General features: G+C 38.9%; 1 protein-coding gene across 38 annotated transcripts in view; it reads right to left on the bottom strand.

The window, feature by feature from the left end:
- NEB (nebulin) overlaps positions 1-24315 on the bottom strand; it is a 214018-nt gene that overhangs the window by 14443 nt on the left and 175260 nt on the right. For 13 of the 38 annotated variants that reach the window (XM_070507735.1, XM_070507729.1, XM_070507725.1 and 10 more), the window contains exons 144-162: positions 24011-24112; positions 23798-23902; positions 19080-19190; positions 18407-18511; positions 17745-17849; positions 15656-15760; positions 14193-14303; positions 13671-13781; positions 12964-13077; positions 12101-12205; positions 8880-8984; positions 8207-8311; positions 7461-7553; positions 6274-6366; positions 4166-4258; positions 3571-3663; positions 2450-2542; positions 1345-1437; positions 249-341 (exon numbers count right to left, since the gene is read on the bottom strand). In XM_070507735.1, coding sequence (XP_070363836.1) covers positions 249-341; positions 1345-1437; positions 2450-2542; positions 3571-3663; positions 4166-4258; positions 6274-6366; positions 7461-7553; positions 8207-8311; positions 8880-8984; positions 12101-12205; positions 12964-13077; positions 13671-13781; positions 14193-14303; positions 15656-15760; positions 17745-17849; positions 18407-18511; positions 19080-19190; positions 23798-23902; positions 24011-24112 — 1935 coding nt within the window. The remainder of the gene's footprint in view (positions 1-248; positions 342-1344; positions 1438-2449; positions 2543-3570; positions 3664-4165; positions 4259-6273; positions 6367-7460; positions 7554-8206; positions 8312-8879; positions 8985-12100; positions 12206-12963; positions 13078-13670; positions 13782-14192; positions 14304-15655; positions 15761-17744; positions 17850-18406; positions 18512-19079; positions 19191-23797; positions 23903-24010; positions 24113-24315) is intronic. The other 25 variants (XM_070507746.1, XM_070507742.1, XM_070507736.1 and 22 more) reach the window with 7 other exon arrangements.

A 24315-nucleotide genomic window follows, 5' to 3' on the forward strand; every position in this document is an offset into this window, starting at 1 on the left:
TTATAGGTTTTTAAGGAAAGGGATCAACAGCTAAGTTTTAGGAAAAACACAGTTAAGATGTCACACCAGAACTAAAGTAAAAACTAAAATTAGATTTGGGTTGAAAACTGAGGGACAATTTGGTATCATTATTTTCATTAAATGAATTTAGTAATTTTACTGGAAGAAAATCTTATGTTTATAATGTGTTAAAAACATTATTTTAAATAAGATTTCAGGGATTTAATTTTTTGCCCCCTAAGAAATACCGAGCTAAAGTTCTCTTGATTGCGTTTGACTCTCTCCATCTCTGGAGTGACAGGTAGGGGAGTCCCCTTGCTCAAGTTCTCTTTGTACAAAATCTGTGTGCACAAAACCAACAATCCAATCAGCCTGGAACCATCCTTTAGGTAGACTTTTAAAATAGTCTCTGCAAGTATTTCTGTTTGTTTTCATAAGGATGTAAAAGAGGCCTAATAACTTCAAGACACAGAAACAGGATAGACCACCTTTGGACATTAAGTCACACGCACTACAATGTCTGTCTCTAAGTGGCATTAATACAGACTCAGCTGCCGGGCTGCAGGCAGGAATCACTGTCTGATGTAGGCCTTCTCTCAAAGACAGAAGGATTAGGCCTTATTAAATAGCGTTCAAGTTAATTGAAACTAATTCCCATAATGAGTTGTTGGTGACTCTAAATTAGGGAACCAAAAGACAGAGAGACAGAGAGAAAAGTTTGGGGGAATAAAATAAATATTAATAAATATTAAAAGCTAAAGAAATGTTAGCTTTCAGTGACCCTGAAAATATTCCCAAAGAAAGCTCATTTATATCTTGCGTGGTACAAAAAGATAGCTGAGCCAAGTAAGTTTGCATTGCTGAGTTACTATGAATTGCTGTGTTGTCTTTTCAATGAAAATGTTTAAGAATCACATTCTTTTAAGGAAAGCTGCAAACACAAAATATACATCAAACAGAGCCACAACAAGTACAAGTAAAATTCCAATAACATTGTCCTTTTTGAAAGGGTGTTAGATTTTACTTTTGATTTGTCCACACCAGTTAGAAACACCTAGTGTTATGAGAGGAGGATCGGAGGAAGAAAACGCTGAGCATTATAGGTTTTTAAGGAAAGGGATCAACAGCTATGTTTTAGGAAAAACACAGTTAAGATGTCACACCAGAACTAAAGTAAAAACTAAAGTTAGATTTGGGTTGAAAACTGAGGTACTATTTGGTATCATTATTTTCATTAAATGAATTTAGTAATTTTACTGGAAGAAAAGCTTATGTTTATAATGTGTTAAAATATTATTTTAAATAAGAATTCAGGGATTTAATTTTTTGCCCCCTAAGATATACCGAGCTAAAGTTCTCTTGATTGCGTTTGACTCTCTCCATCTCTGGAGTGACAGGTAGGGGAGTCCCCTTGCTCAAGTTCTCTTTGTACAAAATCTGTGTGCACAAAACCAACAATCCAATCAGCCTGGAACCATCCTTTAGGTAGACTTTTAAAATAGTCTCTGCAAGTATTTCTGTTTGTTTTCATAAGGATGTAAAAGAGGCCTAATAACTTCAAGACACAGAAACAGGATAGACCACCTTTGGACATTAAGTCACACGCACTACAATGTCTGTCTCTAAGTGGCATTAATACAGACTCAGCTGCCGGGCTGCAGGCAGGAATCACTGTCTGATGTAGGCCTTCTCTCAAAGACAGAAGGATTAGGCCTTATTAAATAGCGTTCAAGTTAATTGAAACTAATTCCCATAATGAGTTGTTGGTAACTCTAAATTAGGGAACCAAAAAGAAAGAGGAAGAGAGAGAGGGAGAGAAAGCTTTGGGGGAATAAGATAAATAGTAATAAATATTAAAATCTAAATAAATATTAGCTTTCAGTGACCCTGAATATATTCCCAAAGAAAGCTCATTTATATCTTGCGTGGTACAAAAAGATAGCTGAGCCAAGTAAGTTTGCATTGCTGAGTTACTATGAATTGCTGTGTTGTCTTTTGAATGAAAATGTTTAAGAATCACCTTCTTTTAAGGAAAGCTGCAAACACAAAATATACATCAAATAGAGCCACAACAAGTACAAGTAAAATTCCAATAACATTGTCTTTTTTGAAAGGGTGTTAGATTTTACTTTTGATTTGTCCACACCAGTTAGAAACACCTAGTTTATGAGAGAAGGATTTGAGGAAAGAAACACTGAGTATTATAGATTTTTAAGGAAAGGGATCAACAGCTATGTTTTAGGAAAAACACAGTTAAGATGTCACACCAGAACTAAAGTAAAAACTAAAGTTAGATTTGGGTTGAAAACTGAGGGACAATTTGGTATCATTATTTTCATTAAATGAATTTAGTAATTTTACTGGAAGAAAAGCTTATGTTTATAATGTGTTAAAAATATTATTTTAAATAAGAATTCAGGGATTTAATTTTTTGCCCCCTAAGATATACCGAGCTAAAGTTCTCTTGATTGCGTTTGACTCTCTCCATCTCTGGAGTGACGGGTAGGGGAGTCCCCTTGCTCAAGTTCTCTTTGTACAAAATCTGTGTGCACAAAACCAACAATCCAATCAGCCTGGAACCATCCTTTAGGTAGACTTTTAAAATAGTCTCTGCAAGTATTTCTGTTTGTTTTCATAAGGATGTAAAAGAGGCCTAATAACTTCAAGACACAGAAACAGGATAGACCACCTTTGGACATTAAGTCACACGCACTACAATGTCTGTCTCTAAGTGGCATTAATACAGACTCAGCTGCCGGGCTGCAGGCAGGAATCACTGTCTGATGTAGGCCTTCTCTCAAAGACAGAAGGATTAGGCCTTATTAAATAGCGTTCAAGTTAATTGAAACTAATTCCCATAATGAATTGTTGGTAACTCTAAATTAGGGAACCAAAATAAAGAGGAAGAGAGAGAGGGAGAGAAAGCTTTGGGGGAATAAGATAAATAGTAATAAATACTAAAATCTAAATAAATATTAGCTTTCAATGACCCTGAAAATATTCCAAAAGAAAGCTCATTTATATCTTGTTTGGGTACAAAAAGATATCTGAGCCAAGTAAGTTTGCATTTCTGAGTTACTATGAATTGCTATGTTGTCTTTTGAATGAAAATATTGAAGAATCGCATTCTTTTAAGAAAAGCTGCAAACACAAAATATACATCAAACAGAGCCACAATAAATACAATAAAATTCCAATAACATTGTCCTTTTTGAAGAGGTGTTAGATTTTACTTTTGATTTGTCCACACCAGTTAGAAACACCTAGTGTTATGAGAGGGAGATTTGAGGAAAGAAACGCTGAGTATTATAGATTTTTGAGGAAAGGGATCAACAGCTAAGTTTTAGGAAAAACACAGTTAAGATGTCACACCAGAACTAAAGTAAAAACTAAAGTAAAGTAAAGTAAAGTTAGATTTGGGTTGAAAACTCAGGTACTATTTGGTATCATTATTTTCATTAAATGAATTTAGTAATTTTACAGGAAGAAAAATCCTATATTTGTAATGTGTTAAAAATATTATTTCAAATAAGAATTCAGGGATTTAATTTTTTGCCCCCTAAGAAATACCGAGCTAAAGTTCTCTTGATTGCGTTTGACTCTCTCCATCTCTGGAGTGACAGGTGTTGGGGTTCCTTTCCCCAAATTTTCTTTGTACAAAACCTGTGAGATACAAGAAAGTACCCAGAAGACATTCAAAACAAGCACAAAGATTAAACAAGGGAGACATTTGCAGGTGGGGGTGGGGGGCGTGAGGGGAGGGAGTTTTTTAGTGAGTAATATTTAGTAAGGATAATGCTTTTACTCTTTTCTTCATAGTTTTAATGATGAATTCTAGAATGCTAATTCTGGGAAAGAAAAAGCACAATGGAAAGCGGTGAGTTATCCGATCTGAGCATAAGGATGAGGAATCTTGTGTTAATTCTACTTACAGAATTTCAGATCTAAGTGTTCACACTTAGTCGCTGAAAGTGTTAAACTACTATGAGAAAAGTGAGTCCCTTCATATAAGTCTAAATGGTTTGGGTCAAGTAATAACACAAACACGCACACACACGCACACAGAATTGTTGTTAAGATGTTACTTTTTAAAAAGGGTGATGGGTTATTCTGGTAATTTTTTTAATGGGAAATAAAGCTTATTATTTGATATATTTGTAAATACCGAGCTAAAGTTCTCTTGATTGCGTTTGACTCTCTCAATCTCTGGAGTGACAGGGGTTGGAATGCCTGTTCCCAAGTTTTCTTTGTACATAACCTGTAGGAGATAATTAGACCCAAAAAAGGTAAAATGACTATGAATCCTTTGGATTACGGCTACATGTAGGCTATCTGGTGGAAACTCACAAAAACAATCTCACTTTCAAATATGACACTCAAGGAACAAGGAAAAGAAATTCCACAAACATGTATGTTCTCTCTTCAAAAGTAGTCATTTTACTACCATGAACACTGGTTACTAAATTAGGCATTTTCTATAGTCAACACAGCGCATTCCTAGACTGCATTACATAGTGGTAATAAATTCAACAGTGAGAAAAATCTAGCCACTTTATAATATCTAGTATTAGGCCCTTGAATATACTAAGTCCACAGTAGATTTGTACTTAATAAATAGGTCGCTTGGTTTAAAATTTTCTAATCATGTGATACTCTATTCCTTTAGGGTTGTTGGGAATTTTCCGTTTGTTTTGTATTTCTACTGAAAATTGCTAGCTGGCCCCTAGCCTGTAGGTCCATTTAATGTGAAACTTAAATAGTTTATTTTTTCAGCAAGAACATCTTACCCTGAAATGTTTAATGATTGCTGGATCATGTAAACCAGTGTTTGAACTGGGGCAAGTCCTCATTTGTTAGGAGTAGTGTCAATGGATTGTGAATTGTAGTGAAGCAAGTAAGGACCCTCTGAGCCTCTTTACCTCCTTCCTTTCCTCCTTCCCTATCAATGCTCAGAGTTGTCAGCCTAAAGGAATGCATGGATTCCTTTTAAATGGATGGGGTGTGGAGCATGGGCTAGGGAGCAACACAAAAAACCTAGGGGTTTGCGTCACAGATTAATTCTTAAAGTCACTGACAAACTAGTGCTGATATCATTGTTTTGCTAGGAAACTTTCAGGAACTGTTGAAAATCTACTGCCTTGGTACAGAGTTGTGTTTCTTTACCCAGCTAGGCTGTAGAACTGAACAGGGACAGCAGAGCAAAACAAAATCAGAGAAAGGCAAGAAGCTGCAACCAAAAGCGACAGAAGAGCTGTGGGCTAGTTTTCCTGGCTTAGTGGACATGAAACTCTAAATGAAGTTTGTGCCACAAGGAAGCTGGAGTGTGAGCAGGGAGGGAGAAGGGAATGGGGGCTAAACTATAGGAACGACTTGCAAGAGAAATAGCAAGTGTCTTCTAGTAGAAATTGAATGAGAGTGCAGTCCTCCTGTGACCAGGAGAATCTCTAAGACCAAGGTCCTCACCTTTTATTGGCCCTAAACTATTCCCCAAACTTCACCCAGTCTCTTGCTGGTAGCCAGCAATTGCTTAGAATCTGTTTATGGACAGGAAAGTGTGTGTTTGGGGTGGGGAGGTGCAGAGGCGGGGCTAGATAGACAGACGGTCAGGAGAAATGCGTGTTTAACCCAATATTTCAGGTGTGGAGAACGCCCCTCCAGACACACACAGACACATTGTGCACAGATGCCTGAAATTCCTACTAGAGAACATGCTTAATATATAATACACCCTGTGGGGAAGTGACAGCCAGCACCTTAAACGTACACTGCGTTTACAAGGAGACAGTAGAGGATATAGGGCAAGAAATCTTGAAAGGGAGTGGAGAAGGCTGCAGAGAAATCACAGTCTACCCAGGGGCTTCCTGGACTGTAGAGGATGTCCTGAGAGACACACGCATGCGTACATATCCATGTATATGTCTACATAAAAATTCATTTGATGTTATTTTTATGTTTGTATGTATATGCTTTTGCTTAACTAACTTGAGATCATCCCAATAAGCTTATTACTACTGTTGGCACGTTTACTCTAGAAACTGCAAGTATGATGATTAATCAAGAAGCCAAGTCGCTTCTGCTCCTTGATTGTGTGAATACAGAGGTTTCTTATCTACTGTTGCAACTCTAGCGCCCCTCTCAGGACTGGGGGAGGATTCACACCATCCTCCAAGTACGGGAAGCCCTTGGGAGAAGGAAGGAGGGATGAGATGAGCTAGCGGAGCAATGGGGACGTGGCTGATTGCACAAACGCATGCTGACTTTGTGGGCCACTACCGAGCTAATGTGCTTCTGCGTCTCCTTGACACGTTTCACTTCAGGCAGGTCAGGGATTGGAGTTCCTTGTCCAATCACTTCCTTATACTTCACCTGCAGATATAAAAATGGGAAATGAAAGGTATTATTACATGTTAGATAGTTATTCTTTCCAACATGGGCGTGTGCTTCACTAGTAGCCCTGCAATTTCTACAATTTAAATAACATGAGCTCTTTACTTAGTGTGAATGGGTCCCCATTCCAATGATATTGGGTCAGAGGAGAACAATGCCAAGGACAAGGACACTTGGTCTCTTTCCTGTCAAGTTAGGGATGGGGTAGGGCTGGGGGTCCATCCTTCGACTATGGACCCTTATGTTTCTTGTATACTCCAAAGTTTTTAAACCCAGCAGTTCCTTTGACTAGGACAGATATATCACACACATATATCCAGAAAGGTTAAGTTTTCAATTCTAACATATTCTTAAAAGTGACAAAATTTAGTCAGGCTCCTCTGAATCCTCTTCCCAATTAGGCCTCAACTTTTGGACTTCCGCGTCCATCTTTGCATTGCTCAATTTTAGAAAGAATCCTGCTAAGTCAGGATTTAGCTAGAATCTCCCACCTTTGATATCTCAACACTCAATATCTCACCAAATTTCTCACACTCACACCCCCCCTCCCCCAACCCTGCACCCGCCAGTGAAGTCTGATCACCCTGGCCCACCTATGGCAGGAATCCTGTTAGGTCACTTTAGCCAGAACCGCCCCCCCCACCCCCCCCGCCCCTTACCGCTAATGTTTTCTCTGACTAGTTTTCCACTCACGGATACTTTCCCCACCAACCCACCCCTGGCAATAAATTCTCACTTATCCTTATTGTATTCAGAATCGAGCCCAGTTCTATACTGAGGTCTCTTTTCCCCTGTTGCAACAGTCCTGAATAAAATCTGTTTTTACTGCTTTAAATACTGTCCAGCTCTGGTTTGCTTGGATACCACCCTCTCCATTTTCCGTATCCAACCTCCTCTCATGAAAACTGCCATGACACCGCACGGACTATGAGGTGACCCTAACCACAGGCACGTATTCTAGCAACTTAAGCCGCTTCCGGTGACAAAGGTTTTGAGTGCAACTCAGACATCAATGTAAATGATCAGAGGGAGGCAGAAAATATTGAAAGGGAGCCCCTGGTGGGCGTCTTTACCGAGCTGATGTGGTCCTGGGTTTGCTTCACTCTCATCATCTCAGGTGTCTTTCCAATTGCTGTTCCGGGTGAGACATCTTCTTTATACAAAACCTGGACATTCAGAATCAGGACAGTGTTACACAGAAGAAAGGAAACCCCAGCAATTCCTGGAGAAAGACTAGGAAACATGGCTTCTGTGAAAATAAAAGACACTAGAGAATGTTCATAGGCAGGTGCTAGAATGTCTGAAGTCTTCCACGTCAGCATCAGTAACTCAAACCATTTATACAACATAGAGCACTTTCCAGATCTTGAGATTTCTTTTAAGATCATCGTAATGTATTAATAGAGAAGGTGAAAACCCAGAAAATGTTGATTAAAAAAAAGCCCTCCCATGTGAAACACAAGGGCCATTAAGGAAATGCAAAATCAATCAGTTATTTTGGGGAGGAATAATTAAAGAAATCACAATGTCACAAAGGAATCCATCTTCCTGGAGCAAGACAACACATGTTACTGCTCTGGGATTAAAAAACGGAAAAGAAAGAAAAGTTACTTTGTTAGCAAATTTAAGTTGTTATTTCAAACGGTGTCAGGAGTGATGATTTTAGAGCAAATTACAAGGAATTTTAACAAATAACCACTAGTATTAACTGAAGAGGTTAGATGTTAATTGTCTGAATCAACGTGAGGCTAGTAATATTTTTAAAGAGGAGGATGGAATTATTAGTTAGCAGTAAGTGGAAAATGAATAATAAATATACCGAGCTGAAATTCTTTTGATTTTCTTTAACACGCAGTATTTCTGGCGTGTCTTGAACAACTGTAATTTTTCCTTTACTGTTTTTAAGGTCACACTGGTATTGGAGCTATGAAGAAAGAGTAAACATCTTGTTAAGATTTCAACATGGTTTTATATATTTTTAATTGTCCTGTATTTCAATTGTCCTATATTGTGTAAAGGAAGTTAAAAATCCCATATTTAAAAAAAGAATCTCTATGCCACAATAATCATGGTCTGATAGCCAAAGGGAAATTCTTTAATAAGAATTTTGTGGAGAAACTAATTTTTTAAAACCCTAAAATTTGTAACATGTCAGATTAGGTTTTCTTAGTGTATCCTTTGCTTAGAATTAACCTAGAAAAAGACAGACATCTCCACAAATGGACGATGGTGATAGCTCATATTCAATGACAGGAAGCCATCAACAAAGTGACAGATGGGTCCCTCATGCTATGATTTGGGGTTGAAATATAAGGTGAGCCCAGAGAAGACGGGAGCGCCCATTCCCTGGGCCGTGGGTGGGAGCTGTGGAGGGCTGCTCCGTAGCCCCATTGCAGGTGGGATACTCAAGTGTGTGTGCCCAGAGGCATCCTCCTCGCCCTGCCTCATCCCAGGTACCAGTGGGCTGTGTCTTCGATTCAATAAAAACTTACAAGGCTGAAATTCTTTTGGTTCTCCCGGACTCTTTGCATCTCTGGGGTGTCCAAGACCGTCTCATAATATGACATGCATTTCTCTGCATCTTCCTTGTATTTTTTCTGGAAATAGATTCCAAAAAATAAGGATGGTGAGCTCCACACGGATATGGGCCAATGGGACCTAAAATAGCCCTTCCTGCTCAGCAGAGGGAAAGCACTTTGTATTTTCTTAACTGTTCAAGGATGTTAGAAGTTATAAAGCAGAGCCCTTTTGGTCAGTGAGTGCTATGCCTTTCCTTTCCAGGAGAACTGAGCCTGGACATTTAATAGGACCCACTGTCATGGTAAAGCTGGCAGGGGAGGCCCTTGCTGGCTGGTCCACATGAGGGAGGTGACAGTAACTAGGCTGCTGGCAGGGAGATGGGGATACCTACAGTGAACTGGATGGAGCCAGACAACAGGCAGGTGGAGAAAAGCAGGAGGGTTAAGAGCCATCCACCAGACCTCCAAAAGCCCACCTTAGCTGGTGACGAGGAGATTTTCCCTGAGGTCTGAGCAGGTGTGGTTGGGGTTCCTGGCTATGAGACTGAGCAGGATGGCAGGCCCAGCAGGCGCTTCCAGAACACAACTCTGATGCTGCAGAAACCAGTGTGGCAGAACCGGCAGCTCTACCAAACAGACTTGGGGCCCCCTCTATGTTCAGCTGACTGACCAACTGACCAGCCAAGATGCTCTGAGCCAGCCATCACTTTTCTTGGGCTTTCCTGCCCCTGCCTGGCCTTTGGCGGTAGAGATGTGCCCAGAGGGGCTGCTCTTCTCGCAGACACTTAGCAGTCAAGCCCCACGACTAAACTAAGTATTTCCAGTTCTTCTTTGCTGTGGAGCACCTACTCACTCTGTCTCAGAGTCTGATTTTTCTTCTATCATTTGTCAATAAGTCTTTCCATGTTTCTCTCTAGCTTTATTTAGCTCCAGTTTCTCCCTCTTTTCCGGGAAGTTTGAGTTTATAGAGCTGAGGGCTGAGGAAAGAGACTAGCCACTTTTGTAATAGGCATAAACTATTCATTCTTTCTATTTATCTATCTCTGTCTACCTAAATTATATTATACACAAATTTCATTTGTAAGTGTCGAAAAATTTAACCTCCTCAAACACAACAAAGAAGTAGTTTCAACCAACAAGAGATTTCTGCCTAAATTTTGATCACATAAACAGGAAGCCAGTTAAAGCAGATTTCTGAAAGGAGAGGGCAGTTCACCAGGAACAGATATTTTTGTACAGGAACAAGTCACCTGAATGACTCTTCTTAGTTATGCAAATGTAAGGCAAACAGTTCTCCTTGTCCTGGGAAAAAGGTAGAACTAGTCCTCCGTTCTGTTTTAAGATTAAGCAGAAGCTGCCTTAATGGTTTGCAGAGCGAGTGCTAGTCACTGAGAGAGGTGATTGGTCTGCACTTGGAACTTGCGGGTATTCTGAGAGGAAAGAGTCCCAGACCCCCCAGCATTAAGAAGTATTTAGTATATTATCCTGAACTTGTGGGTCAGCTCACACTGCTTACATTAACCCCCAAGTATGAAGTTAGAAGTTATAAGATACATACTCTCTTATTGGACACCGAGAATCAGTTTTGTAGAAAGAACCAGCACCATTCCATCACTCAGAGGCAAATGCTACTCTAAACTGGGAAGGAAGTAATCTGCCTGGCCATATCTTCCGCCTTGGGGAACCAGCCAAAGGAACTAGCCAGGGGAAACCCCAGGAAGCAGAGTAAGTGGCTTAATCCCTGCCCGGAACAGGCCTGCACTCTGAGGTTTTCCTTAAAGATTAGCAATGTAAAAAGGCAGAAGGTTGTAAGGCTGGAGACTCAGGCCCCGAGTGTTGGTCTCCCTGGTTCCCCCAGTGAACACAACATGGTAGTTTGGGGCCCATATAATTTTGGTAATAAAATTCTCTCCCACCCGCCCTCAAATAAAAGGTTCATTTTTCCCATTTAAATATGTTTGTTTCCTAATTAAACCACTCTCTAGTAATAACTATCTTTCATGTCTATATTTATAATATAAAATTACATGTTGCTAATAAAAGTTTTAAGTCCATGATTTCCCCAACCTGATTGGTCATTAAGAGATCGTCTGTGGAGAGTACAGACAAGCAAACTGTCAAATTAATAAACAGAAACCTCATTAAGCTGGAGTTGGGAGGCCAAAAGGGGAAGCTCTCACATTCAACAGGAAGAATGACTTCCTCTTCTTGACCAGCAAGAAGTTCAGCCAATGAGAGACTGTCGTTACTCAGTCAAAGAAAGGCCACTACACATCAAACTCCCAATTCCTCCAGGGGACTCTTTGTTTACAATAGCCCTCCCAACTTCCTCTCCCCTCTATGAAAGAGTTTCTCCTCCCTTGCTGCTGGCGGACTTGCACGGGGCTCCCCATGGTTGCAGACCTTGAACTGCAATTCTTTGCTGATACCAAATAAACCCATTTTTACTGAAAAAATAACTAGCTGTCCATTTGTTTAAGACCAACAAAACAAACAAATAAAAACAGATATCCAGGGCTTAAATCAGAGCTTACTAGCTTCAAAATTCCAGAGTGGGGCCAGAAAAATCTACATTCCCAGGTGTTTGTAAAGCATAGCCAGGTGAGGTAACTACTCCTTTAGAACTCACTGATCAGAAGACAAGCAAAAATTCTAATTTGGGGTTACTCAAATAAATTACAGACTCCTGATATCATTGAAGATTAAAACAAATGAGGGTATAGCCTGGTGTATGAAGGACATCCTACTTTTCTTCATTTTTCTATTTGTAGGAAGACGGAGAGTTATCTGTCTTGGGAGGAATCAGGATTAGATTGTGTGGTTGGTCTTGACTATATAATCTCAATCTTGTTAAAGACAGTGATAATCCAAATGTGGATTCTTTACTTTGTTTCTTTCAGATTTGCGCACAAATTTTACATCCACATTATGAGACTTTATATGTTAAAACATTGATTCATTAATTATGGGTGGTACCAAGTAATAGTTCTTCAGTACCTTAATATTCCATCATGTAATCTATTTTAATTCTGATACAGAAATCTCAACTCTGACACTAACTTGCATCATAGATGAATTCCTTCTCTTTTACTGGGAAAAATTATGTATGGAAAGAACCTACTTAGGTATTAATGGAAAGACTTTTGTTCCTCATGATTGGGGTCAATGAGTGATATTCTGATGAATGTCCTTACCTTGCTTGAAAGATTCTTGACTTGTTGGGCATGAATGATCTCTGGAGTATCAACCACAGAAGTGAAATTGGCTTTTTCCATTTCTGCTAATTGCTTATACTTAATCTGCAAAAGAACATTCAACAATTGCATAAATATTTACAATGTGTACAATATTTGTTGAATTAGTTTAAGAGGTGATCAATATTTCTTTTCCAAAGGATTCATTCATTTGACATTCAACAGATATTTTTTTCCTATTGTGTTTATAGCTTTACACTAAAGAGAGAGATTCAAAAAGAAAGGTTGAGTACTAGCTGTTGAAAGAATTACTATTTAGTTGGGCATGGGGTGGGCAGGGGGAAGGTGATGGGAAAGCAGTGAGATAATCAACAGATAGTAAGGCATGGATTGTTTACACACATAAGAACCAGAAGCAGGACAAGTAAGCAAAAGATCTGCACCAATCAGTATTAGACAATGTAGGATGCTTAAAAATTGTGTTTTAAATTTAGGCCTTGAAAGGAGGGAAAGACAGAACTTTCCAAATATTCTAAGCAAGGAATTCTTGGTGCCAAATGGGGAATGTATTGACTAAGAAACAAGGCCAGGATGTCAGAGTCCACCCCAGCTCCAAACAGCTGTTTGGTTCCCCAACATCTGCCCCTTGCTCTGAACATCTCCTGTGGCTACGGACTTGGAAAGGCAGATGAAAGCAGGTCTGGCAAAGGGGCCCTGGTCCTTCTATTGGAACGGGTTCCACCAGGAAGAAGGCCACTATATGCATTTGACTGTCATTGATCAACAAGTAAGATAATAGAAGGACAACACTGTGTCCGTGTAATTGCAACTACTTTTTTGAAAGATTGACATGTAACACTGACCTGACTGGCAATATCAGTTGCATTCCTTGCCCTCATAAAATCGGGAGTTTCATTGGCCATGGCATTCAGGCCTCTTCCTTTGACTTCCAGCTCCAGATCTCTCTTATATTCTTTCTATAAGAGCATTAAAAAAAAAGTTACCAAATTTCCACAGCTAGACGATGAATGTACAGAGTGACTGTAAATCCACATAACATGCCACCTCAGTTGTTAGTGTTCACCTTCACCATTCCATGTGGTAGGATGGAGTGGCGACTACGGAAGCCCACTTTAGGAAGCTGTTCTACTCACGTCAACATGAATCAACATAAGGCCTGCTTTTGAACACTTTTAGCATTCTCCAGTTAATAAACTAAAGTATAAAGCAGATCTTACATCTGGTTTGCTACATAACTAGGACTGAACTTCAGTGCACGCCACTCCAGTGTGGTGTTTTAATTTAAACAAGCACACCAAAAAGATCAAGGTTAAATCAAATACTATTAGATAAATAACAGATTATGATAGCCACTATACACACAGACTGTTATAATATTAACTCATCAGAAATTGAGATATATTTCACTTAATGGTTAGTAACCATGATGGATGTAGAATCTGACATTCAAAACCCCTTTTTTTTCTCTTCTCTGGTTTTTTCGTGTTACTTGGCTGGAAAGGAGAAGATGCTCTGTTAATTGTGTGCGTACGGTTGGCTGTGGGCCCACCTCATTGAGGATTTGAGTGGCATTCTTGGCTCTTAGCATGTCAGGTGTGTCTTCCATTTCACTGAGACCCTTCCCACGGATGCTTTCCTCTAGATCTCTCCTGTATTCTTTCTATATCACAAAATAAAAGCAACAACGCTGACAAGAAAGCTTGGATGATTGCTCTTAGGTGAAGAGCCAAAAACACAAAAGACAAAACAACCTTCCAATTTTAAATAGTTATAGTTTAGTAATTAAAGATATGAATAAAGTCAGGGTACAAGCTTCATCAGTTAATATTAAATATCAAATAAGAAACTAGAAATTAGTAGAATGCTAAAGTAAGCACATTTTATTAGGTATTCAATTAAAAAATTAGAATGAACATGGGTAATAGATTAGGTGGTAGTACCAAACATGTGAACTCAACTTGAAACCCACAAAGTTAGGTGGTGATGAAAATGGTAGAAGGAAGACATTGATGAGTGTCATTAGTGCAATTATTTAGATCAAGAGGGAAAGAAAAGACCACGTGGGCACTACCTCGCTGGCTATTTTGGTTGCATATTTGACATGTAATAAAGCTGGTGTGACCTCCAGGCCAGTCAGGTTTCTGCCTTTAATGGACTCATCATACTCTTTCCTATATTCTTTCTAATGTGAGTAGGAAGGAAAGACAAGTTACAAAAGAATCTTTATTACAATTTATTTCTCAATCCTAGGAAGAAACAAATTATAACATTTTCTGTCTACGTGTGGCCTCTTAACTTGATCATAGTTCTGCTAATGGTCGCACATTTGAAATGTGCCTAATTGTTCTGGAAATACTTTATCTGGAGTTAAGGTGACTCAGAGGTTGAGACATTTTGTTGGGTTCCTCATTCACCTGTCTAATATTGTGACTGGAGCTGGCCGGCTGCAAGAGTGGGAGGACGGATATGCCATCAAGCCTCTGAATCCATTGTCATCTCTCCTGATAACTTTTTTCTTAAGGCAACAAAAGATTTTACTTTTGAGCTAGAAGTAAGAGACTCAAAGGGAAAATAAAACAACCCAGGGGAAGAAAATCTTGGGAGAACTGAATGCATATTGGGACTTTTTCATAATGGTGACCTATTATTTTTAATCATTGAATAGATAAAGTGGACAATGAGGCACAGAGAAATCCTTAGGCTTTGTCCACTGCCGAGAGAAAGGGCCACACACTCCCCTACCTCCTCTCCAATCCCTGGACTAGGCTGTCTCACTGGGAGGCTTGGAATAAATGTTGGAATTCAATTTTTGTAATTTTTAATTTTGAAAGAATTTTAAATTTACAGAAAAGTTGCAAGAATAGTACAAGAAACTCCCATAGATCTTTTTCTAAGATTCACCAATTTTTTGAAACTATTTTAAACTTTTGATTTTCTGGCCATTTTATATACTAGGAAGCTCCACAAATTGCTACTTTTATTAAGAACCATTTATCTTTATAATTGGAGATATGCCCCATGGTGGAAAGGCAAAAAGAAATCCAAAATAAGCCTGTTTCCCAATAAAAATACTTTCTAAGATTCAAAATATGATTCCATTCTTCTCTATATTGGTTAACAAAGAGAAAAGAAAATTTTTAGATGCCTCTGCTTACATTTTTAGAATAGGAAATGTGGCATCTTGACTTTCAATATTTTAATAAACATCTTGATCACTAATCTCCTTTTGTTTGGCTTGAGGCTTCCCATTAAGAGAAGAGCAATCCAAAGCTAATGGTGGGTCTTTGCAGAGGAATATAACTCTATGAAAATGATAGTCAAAATAAAACATACGTGGTAAATGTTTACGATTCAGATCATTTTTTGTAACTGAACCATAGGATTTCTGAGATGAAAAATATTTTAGTGATCATGTTAAACAGTCTGTCATCAACAACTTTTGGATGACAGAAGGCTGGATACATTTGTGGGCAGAGTTGGTTTTCATCAGTCTGATAGCATCTTTGTCGTGTGGTGTGTTTTTCTAGGACTTACCCCACTTTGCATTTGCTGAGACTCTTTGGCAGTGATGTATGTTGGTGTTTCAAAGTCCAACATGGGCTTTCCTCGTTCCTTTTCATATTTTTCTTTGTATTTCACCTAGTGATGAAAAGCCTTATTAGATATCTCTCTTCTGCTCAATTCACAGACAGAGACCAGTTTAGGGATAGTATTTTTCAACTGATACATTATGTTTAATGGGTAGCATTTCATTGCCACTCAGAACAGTTTCCTGTTGTGTTCAGATTCAGAACCTTTTTGTAGCTGCCTGGGGGGCAAACACTATTACTATCTGCAAGGCGTAACCAGGATTTATGTTCAATTCAAGGAGACAAAAGAATCGTCACAGAAAAATCAGCTGAGAGAAATGTTGATACAAGGAAATGCATGGGAAAATCACCCATAGAGAAGACTGACCAAGATTTGTTAGGCCAGTGGCCAGATAGCCATTAATGATTATTCTTAAAAGTCATGTAGATAAGCAATATATTATCAGACTCCCACTAGATTCCTTATAGATAACATTTCTGAGGCCTTATGTCACCATGATAATGAGTGTTTAAGTTGTTTTTCAGAAACTGAAAGTCAACTCCTTGTCCAGTTCAGGACCAGTTAAGACCATCGACTCATCAACTAGGCCTGTGCAAATGCCCAGTAGGTGACCCCTTGATGCCAGGGGCTGAAAACTCCATCCTCGGATTATGCTAATGCCACCATTTTGTGACCATGCATCCCTTGAAGAGCCATGAAGTTTGTCTACACTTGTGCAGATCATCAATTACCTCACTACTCCTTACCTCCAATCAGCAATCCCATGCTTTGGACCGCTCTACCCTTCATCCCATAAATATCCCTAATCCTCATTTTCAAGGAGGTGGATTTGACACTTGTTCTCCTGTTTCCTCACTTGGCTGCCTTGTAAATAAACCCTTTCTCTGCTGCACATTTGTTGTCTCAGTGATTGGCATACTGTGCAGTGGGCAAAATGAGCTTGGTTTGATAACATTTGATATGTGCAGATGTGAACATTTTAACCATAGTATTAGTCAATATTTCTAATAAAAACCTCCAGTTTTCCTTTCATAAGAACTTTTATCAGAGGCCTGAGGTCTTGCTTTAATGGATAATGCCTGCAACTTTATTTATAAGTCAATAACTCTATCTGGGTCATAACTGGTCACATATTTAATGCAGATAATATAAATTGGTATAAAAATGAAACCTAGTTTACATGTGAACTGACTTACTAATAAATCTAACATTCTCAAAAGACCCCCAACGCTGTTTTACAAATACAATCTCCTTATCTTCTAACATGATTAGGAATGAGGGGAGCCATACAGACATTCATATTTTACAGAGGAGAAACTGAAAGACAGCGAGGCAGAGGCTCTGGTTCCCGCAGCACCTTAATGGCAATTCTCAGTCTCAGCTCTTTTTCTTCTAACAAAACATTAGAATAAAGGTCTGGGGGCAGGTGCTGCTTTACAGATGACGTGAGGATGTTTCTAACAATTTAGGCTTCTTGGTTAATGCCCAACAGGTGACCTAAATAATGCTGAATTTGTCATACAGGAGTTCATGTGATAGTAAGCTCATTCTCTGAGTTCTTTCCTCTGATAATCTTAATTATTTTACAGATTTTGCAATTTCTTAAACACCCAGCGACTACTTCAATGGTTGGTCTGATCATATCACTTCTCTGCTTAAAACTCTCCTAAGGCTCCCTATCTTTTGTTGCAATGTTTCCTAACCTGGGGTACAGATTCACGGGGGCATAGTAGGGTTATTGTAAGAGGTTTCTCTTCCTTGTAATATAAGTTATGGTAATCTGTCAGTGACGTCAATAACACATATTGCATGTATATGCACGTTTTCTCCAATACATGTAGATGCTGTTATCATTTATAAAAGAAAATTTTGTTTCCCAATGTTGCAAAATTCAAAGCCCCTTATATCTTTGGGCATTTTCTCAAGCAATGGTCACTACAGGTATAAGTGCTGTCTGGGAGGGAATCCATGAAAGTTTTTGACATCATAGATGAATGTGCAGTAGGAAAAAAGTCAGTCTTGATCAACTTACTATACTCTGTAACTCTGTGGCCTCTTTTAAATGAAGCTGCTCCAGATTATCGGGGATTGTGTGGTAGTGGCCTTTACTCTTCTCATAGTTCTTCTTGTACTGGTACTGAGGGGAAGGTGGCAAAAAAGGCATGTTGAGGGAAAAACTGCTCAGCACTCCTATTTCTCCTCTTTAGACTAGACATTTGCAAAGCTGGATCATCAAGACCAAATTAAAATTAGCAAACACTAAATAGGGGGTTAAGAAAAAGTTTTAAAGAATGAAGGTCCACGTTCAGCATTGTCAGTTAATACAGGCTGTAAACACTTAGGTTATACGGCTTATTCAAAGCAGGTTTTAAAAGTGAAAAGTTAGAAGTGAAGGAAATTATTTCAAATGGTAATTCTATGTCCTTAGAAGGAGAAAAGCAGCTGATTAATTGGGGAAAAACAGTTCAAATATTCTAAAAATAGCAGCATTTTTATATTCTGAGAGGCGTTATAGTTAGTGGAGAATTCGTAGACTGATGCTGTAATTTGAAAGAATGCACTCAAACAAAAGAAGAGCTTTCTAATAAATCTGGTGTCTCAGTGGCAGAGAAGGAGATGCATGTGAGCTCAGAGGGGGAATTTAATTGCGAATGAATGAAACAGGCTGTTTCTGAAGCAAATGGTTGAGCTTACAGAACTGGCAAGTTGGCTTGTATTCAGGACATGATGCATTATCAGAGATTCCTTCATGTCAGTCACAGGTTTGTGAAGTTTCTTCAGGTCAGCCTTATACTTAACCTGTATGTTAAGGGGAAAAAGAAAATCATGTAAATAGGAGACCATAATAAGATAACCCATCCTGAAACAAGCTGGAGACGTTGATGAAGAACGCTACTTCATTCACAGTAGCCAAAAAGTGGAAACAACTTAAATGTCCATTGACAGACGAATGGATAAACAAAATGTGGTATATCAATATGATGGAATATTATTTACCCTAAGAAGGCATGAAGCTCTGACACATACTACAACATGGAAGAATCTTGAAAACATTATGCTAAGTGAAATAAGCCAGACAAAAAGGGGCAAATATTGTATAATTCCACTTATATGAAATCTCTAGTAGGCAAATTCACAGGAATAGAATGTAGATTAGAAGTTACCAGGGGCTCAAGGGAGAAGAGAATGGAGAGTCATTGCTTAATAGTTACACAGTTTCTGGTTGCGGTGATGAAAACATTTTGGAAATAATGGTGGTAGTTGAACAAGATTTGAATGTAATTAATTCCACTGATTTGTATACTGAAAAATAGTTAAAATGGCAAATTTCATGTTATATATTTTACCACAATTAAAGAAAACATACCTCACTTGCGAGGTTATTAGCATCTTTCATGACTTTGTAGAGCTGGCTTTCTTTTGGATTGTATTTTGGCGTCTTGCCCTTCTCTTTGTTGAAATTTTCTCGGTATTGAACCTAACGGCAAATGCAAAACTCCAAATTATTCCTGAACACTAATTAATATGAAGACTGAAGAATGGAGGAAATATAAATGCAAAAGAATATGTGTTATACATGAAGAGATCATATGATATAATATGCAAACTAGGACACTTTTATGAGTAAAAGGAAGCACTATTAATAATGATGTTGGGACAACAAGCAATAAAGAATGAGGTCAAGCGACATCGTATTTGCTTGCTCATTTTTGTGTTAACCGGAGGTATAAAACATAATCACTTCTTTTTCATGCAAAACAAAAATAAGTGGAAAAAGGCTTCAGAGCATTTTACCCCATCTAACTGCAAAACCAAAAGCATTTTAGGTCTACTTCAAGGAGTTCAGAGAGGGGTTGTAAATGATCAAGAAGAGCGAAAAGTAAGGAAGCTGTTAAATTCAGAGAACTTATTGTTATTTTAAAACAATACTTAGGATATATCATTTTAATTTTTTTTAACTCAGCAAAAATAATGGCATAACTTCCAAGTGAAAAAAGAACAGAATTTGGGTGTTAATGTCTTCAGTATGATTTCAGACTAGAAGAAAGCAAGAAGTGAGATAGTTACAGAACAATGAGAAAAATAAGATTAAATATACTTTTAGGATCTATAAAAGTAAGACTATGCAAAGGATGAAATAACTTCAATTTAAAAAATAAGCATAATGCCGGCACTAATTGTTGCTCGATAAATGTGATCTGATTGAATGAAAGGAAGAGACAGTCATTATGCCTCGGTAAAATAGCTAAAGAAGATGATTTCTTTATAGAAAAATTCAAGAGAATAAACCAAAAGTGACAGAAACATTTCCTTATTGAAAAACAGACTGATGTCTTTGTCAATAGTGTTCTAGGATGAAGTCCAGAAGTAGAACGCCACTGGTTATTCACTCTAGGAAGAGTGAAAAACGAGCTATTTCTAGATATTCCCTAGCTAAAATGGCAATATTTGCCTCTCCAGGACACCTAGAGTTTCTGTTATTGGTAAGGTGAAAGACTCACACATTCAAAGTTAGCACACCAGGATCCAGTCACCCAGATATTTCACTCTGCAGACATTTCAAATCAGTACCCTCAAGCTGCATCACTATACTTTGCTTCCCCACAACTTTACATATCCGGCAGAACAGACACAAAATGAGATCACTCAAATGCTAAGAACAATGAAATCTGCCACATCAGAGAAAATGCACTCACGATGCTGAGACTCATCTATTTTGAATAAATCTACAGTGGAAACACAGAGGAAAAATAAGCACGCAGAACAGCACAGCGTGATGCAGGCACACTGAGACAGACACACAAAGGAGGAAGCAGAAACACATATAATAGGAAAGCAAAATGTAAATAAATGCCCAATGGCCCTTCTCTGAAAGGAAATTCGCTCTCAAAATGAAGAAACGAAAAGCCTGCTAAGGAAAGTAGGAGGTGGTGAGCTGGTGTCTGGACCAAAAGGATATTTGTCTTAAGGGATATAGAACCCCCGTAGGACTAGGACTGATCCCAAGAGCTGTGAAACACAGAAAAACAAAGTAAAGTAGATGTGTGGAGTCAGACGGGGAAGAAAAGATGCAAAGACATATCTCAGACGAGAATAAAATCTGCTTCCTTTAGAAGTATGCTAAGAGTCCTCTTTTTTTTTCCCTCCTCAAAGCCCCAGTGCATAGATGTGCATCTTAGTTGTAAGCCCTTTTAGTTCTTCTACGTGGGATGCCACCACAGAGTGGCTTGAGTGGTATATAGGTCTGCACCTGGGATCTGATCCTGTGAACCCAGGGCTGCCAAAGCGGAGCACATGAGCTTAACCACCACCCCATCAGGACAGCCTCAAAAGCCCTCTTTGTATCTTTTAGAAAATGATTGGTTTCTGAAGAAATATTTGTTTGAAGAGCAGCAACTCCATTGGTCTCATTTCAGTTTTCTTTTCTTCTATTAATGTCAAGTAAAATTAAATTTCCAACTTTTTATTTGAAGAAAAGTTATGCCTCCCCTCTCCACAAGAAGGCCCCCCAAGCAAATGCAGCCTAGTGCATCTATTGAATCTGAGGTCAGCACATTTGGCCTTCCTTTTAGACTGGATCTTCCTGAGAACAACTACATTTTGCATGATAAGGACACTCATCAGATTCAGGACTCCAGGAATTCTTAGAACAGTGTTGGACTAGGCAGGAAGTATAGTAAAACTACACACATGGGGTGTTACAGAATGGTAAAGGCTTCTTTTTCTTGTTGACCATGGAAGCCTGAGAGGCAGCCATTGCAATGCCATGTATCAGCAAGTGGCAACACCAGTGTTTATAATCTCATCAGGCTCAGATGCTGGCCTTTTATGGATGCAGTATAGGAAAGAGCTTTCGAATCAATTATTCTTTCAAAATTTAATTGATTGTAAAGCTCTAACATCTAGTTGTTCAGCTGCTTTTCAGGGACTTGAACTATATATTGGTGCTTCTAAAGACTGAAGAACAGGTCCAAGAATTAAACAATTTCTTGCTATTAAGATCGTAAAACGTAAGATGAAAGAGCTGTGAGTGAAAACATTTTAAGGAGTTTAATCTGTTGATTCATACTATGCCTGATCCGAGAGACTGTATTAAATGCCAGTCTTAAATGTATTAAACATCAACAACAGTCATCAGCAGAGGTTTCCTCCCCGTGGTTGGAGATGAGATTCTCAGTTTGTTTTCATTTCACCTTTTAATTTGATGGGTATCAGCAACCTAAAGTACACTGGGAGGCCATCTCCAAGTCTATCCTATCTTCCTATTCCAAGTGGCATGTTCCAGAAGGAAAGTTTCATGCAGGAAAAGATGGATGTGTGCAAAAGTATATCCTCTGACAAATTTCCACAGCATTCTACATGTTCCAACACAAAATCAACAGAAAAGAGTGCAACTTGGTCAGTCCCCTGATCAAGGCTAAGAAAGTAGATGAGAAAAAGAGAAAGACAGAGATATTGGCTTGCTGGTGTCAGTCTTACATCACTGAGCAGTGCATTAATTTTCTTAAGATGCCTCATCATAGGCGTGTCATAAGATGCGGCGCCATGCCCCTACCCTTGCCTTTGGCCTTTGAGGTATTCCACCTAGAGCATGCAGCAAGACAGCACAGTCAGAATGGGGAGGGGCACACACAGGTGAAGCCCCCTTGGACCAGGGGCTGCACCATGAAGCTGTAAATCCTGAGGCAGACCTTTCACAGGAGATGAACCCAGGAAGGCGAGCTCATAAAAGGATCTGGTTGGGTCTCATTTTCCACCTCAAAGGATTCACTTAGGTTTAGAAATACGAGCCTCTCTATTTTCAAACACAGCAAAGCCTTCAAAATTTCAACATCAAAGTCATTTCTGTGTTTTTAACTTGATAATGCTTTGTCCTTGGAAATTTAAAAATACACCAAATTTTTTTACATTAAAAAGCTCTTGTTACATTTCATTATTACTCTTAGAGATTCCACTGTTTTTTGTTGGTGATTTCACATCTTGGTCTCAAATGCTTATACAATGTCATTAATTTATAATAAAAATACTGCATAGGAGTTTTAAATTCAGAAAGTTTTAAAAAATCATATTTATCTGTCATCAGTCATCTGAACCTTTTATCTCATCCTAATTCTGACTTGTTTTGTCACTTGCTATTACTAATTTACGTCTTCCAAAAGATTGGAATCTCATGTTTGGTATTGCTGAAAATCACACATACAACAACCAAACGTATCCCAAACCTATGTCTTCGAACAAATACTTGAGAGAACAGACAATGAAGGAGAAGAAGGTAGGATCTCTAAATTGGAGAAGACAAGATATTCTTGAGCTCAAATCCTATAGGACTAAAACTTGCTCTCTGAAAGATCTGGTGTTGTGACCCTGAGTCTCTAAACTAAAGTGAAACCTTCTCATATCTCAGGGGTATGCTAGATAATTGGTATAACAAGGGAAATTAGGTAATGTGGCAACCAGTTTTGGCCAACACATTTCTGAGTCTATCTTCTCAATAATAGGAAATCCGCTAGAATGAGGCATTCCCCCTCAGCACCCTGTGCATACCTTAATCAAACACTTACCCCAAATTGGACTTATTTATCCATGGGCATATAGTCTGAGGACATCTCACCTCTAGTTCTTAGCCCAGGTGTTCAATATATGTATGTTGAATGAAAGAATAAAGGTGACTGCATCTGGTTGGGTTCTAGAAGGTAGAATTTCATGCCTTTTTCATGTTATCAAGTTCCCACAGGTGACTCAAGTATGAATCAGGCCCTTTGGATGTAACTCTCAGTGCCTGGGGAGAGGTTCCAATAGGACCTCACAAGCTGATGTTTTTGTTACATGAAGAGAGTAAAGCACACCAACACCTAGACACACACCATAAATGGAAAAGTGGAGAATGAGGAAGGCCTAGAGATGTTAGAGGGAAACAAGAGAGAAGGTCCTTAGCACACTTCTCATGACATAACTTTTCTAAACTCTGCAGTGCTATCAAAGACCCATATCTCTTTGGTTGCTAAAATTGCACCTTCATTCTGGGAATCATTTCTTCCTGCAAGGTTTTTCACATTAGAGCTGATGCTTGCCCATCTGTGTTACCTGGCTGCTCAGCTTGGCTGCCTTCTTGGCCATTTCAATGTCTGGGCGCCCAAGCATGCTTAGCCCATGGCTGCCCTCCTTGCGGTGCTTGGCTCTGTACTCCACCTGAATCAAAGAAAACCAAAATGGGCAATACATTCTAGGCGGTAGGTGCCTTGTACCACTTGTTGGCAGTGACCGCGGGGACTGGGTGCATTTTAACTACAACCTTACCTCACTGGCCTGTTTGGCTGCCTGTGTGGCCTTCTTGATGTCTGGCCGATCGGCCACTGTCGTGTAATGCAAGTTTTCTTTGGCACTCTTTCTGTAAGCGACCTATATTTGGAGGAAAAAAAGTCTTTACTCACTCAAGAGAATTCTATCTTTCCAAAAGTCCTCATTAAGAACAAGGAACCTTTCTATTAAAACCCAACCAATTCTACTACCATATTTTTTAAACTACCAGATAAGAAATTAGGGTGACCCTCTCACTGGAACCAGCTTGGCATACACCAATTTGGAACCCACTGGCTCAGCTG

The sequence above is a fragment of the Equus asinus genome, chromosome 4 (genome assembly GCF_041296235.1).
Source record: "Equus asinus isolate D_3611 breed Donkey chromosome 4, EquAss-T2T_v2, whole genome shotgun sequence".
NCBI lineage: Eukaryota > Metazoa > Chordata > Mammalia > Perissodactyla > Equidae > Equus > Equus asinus.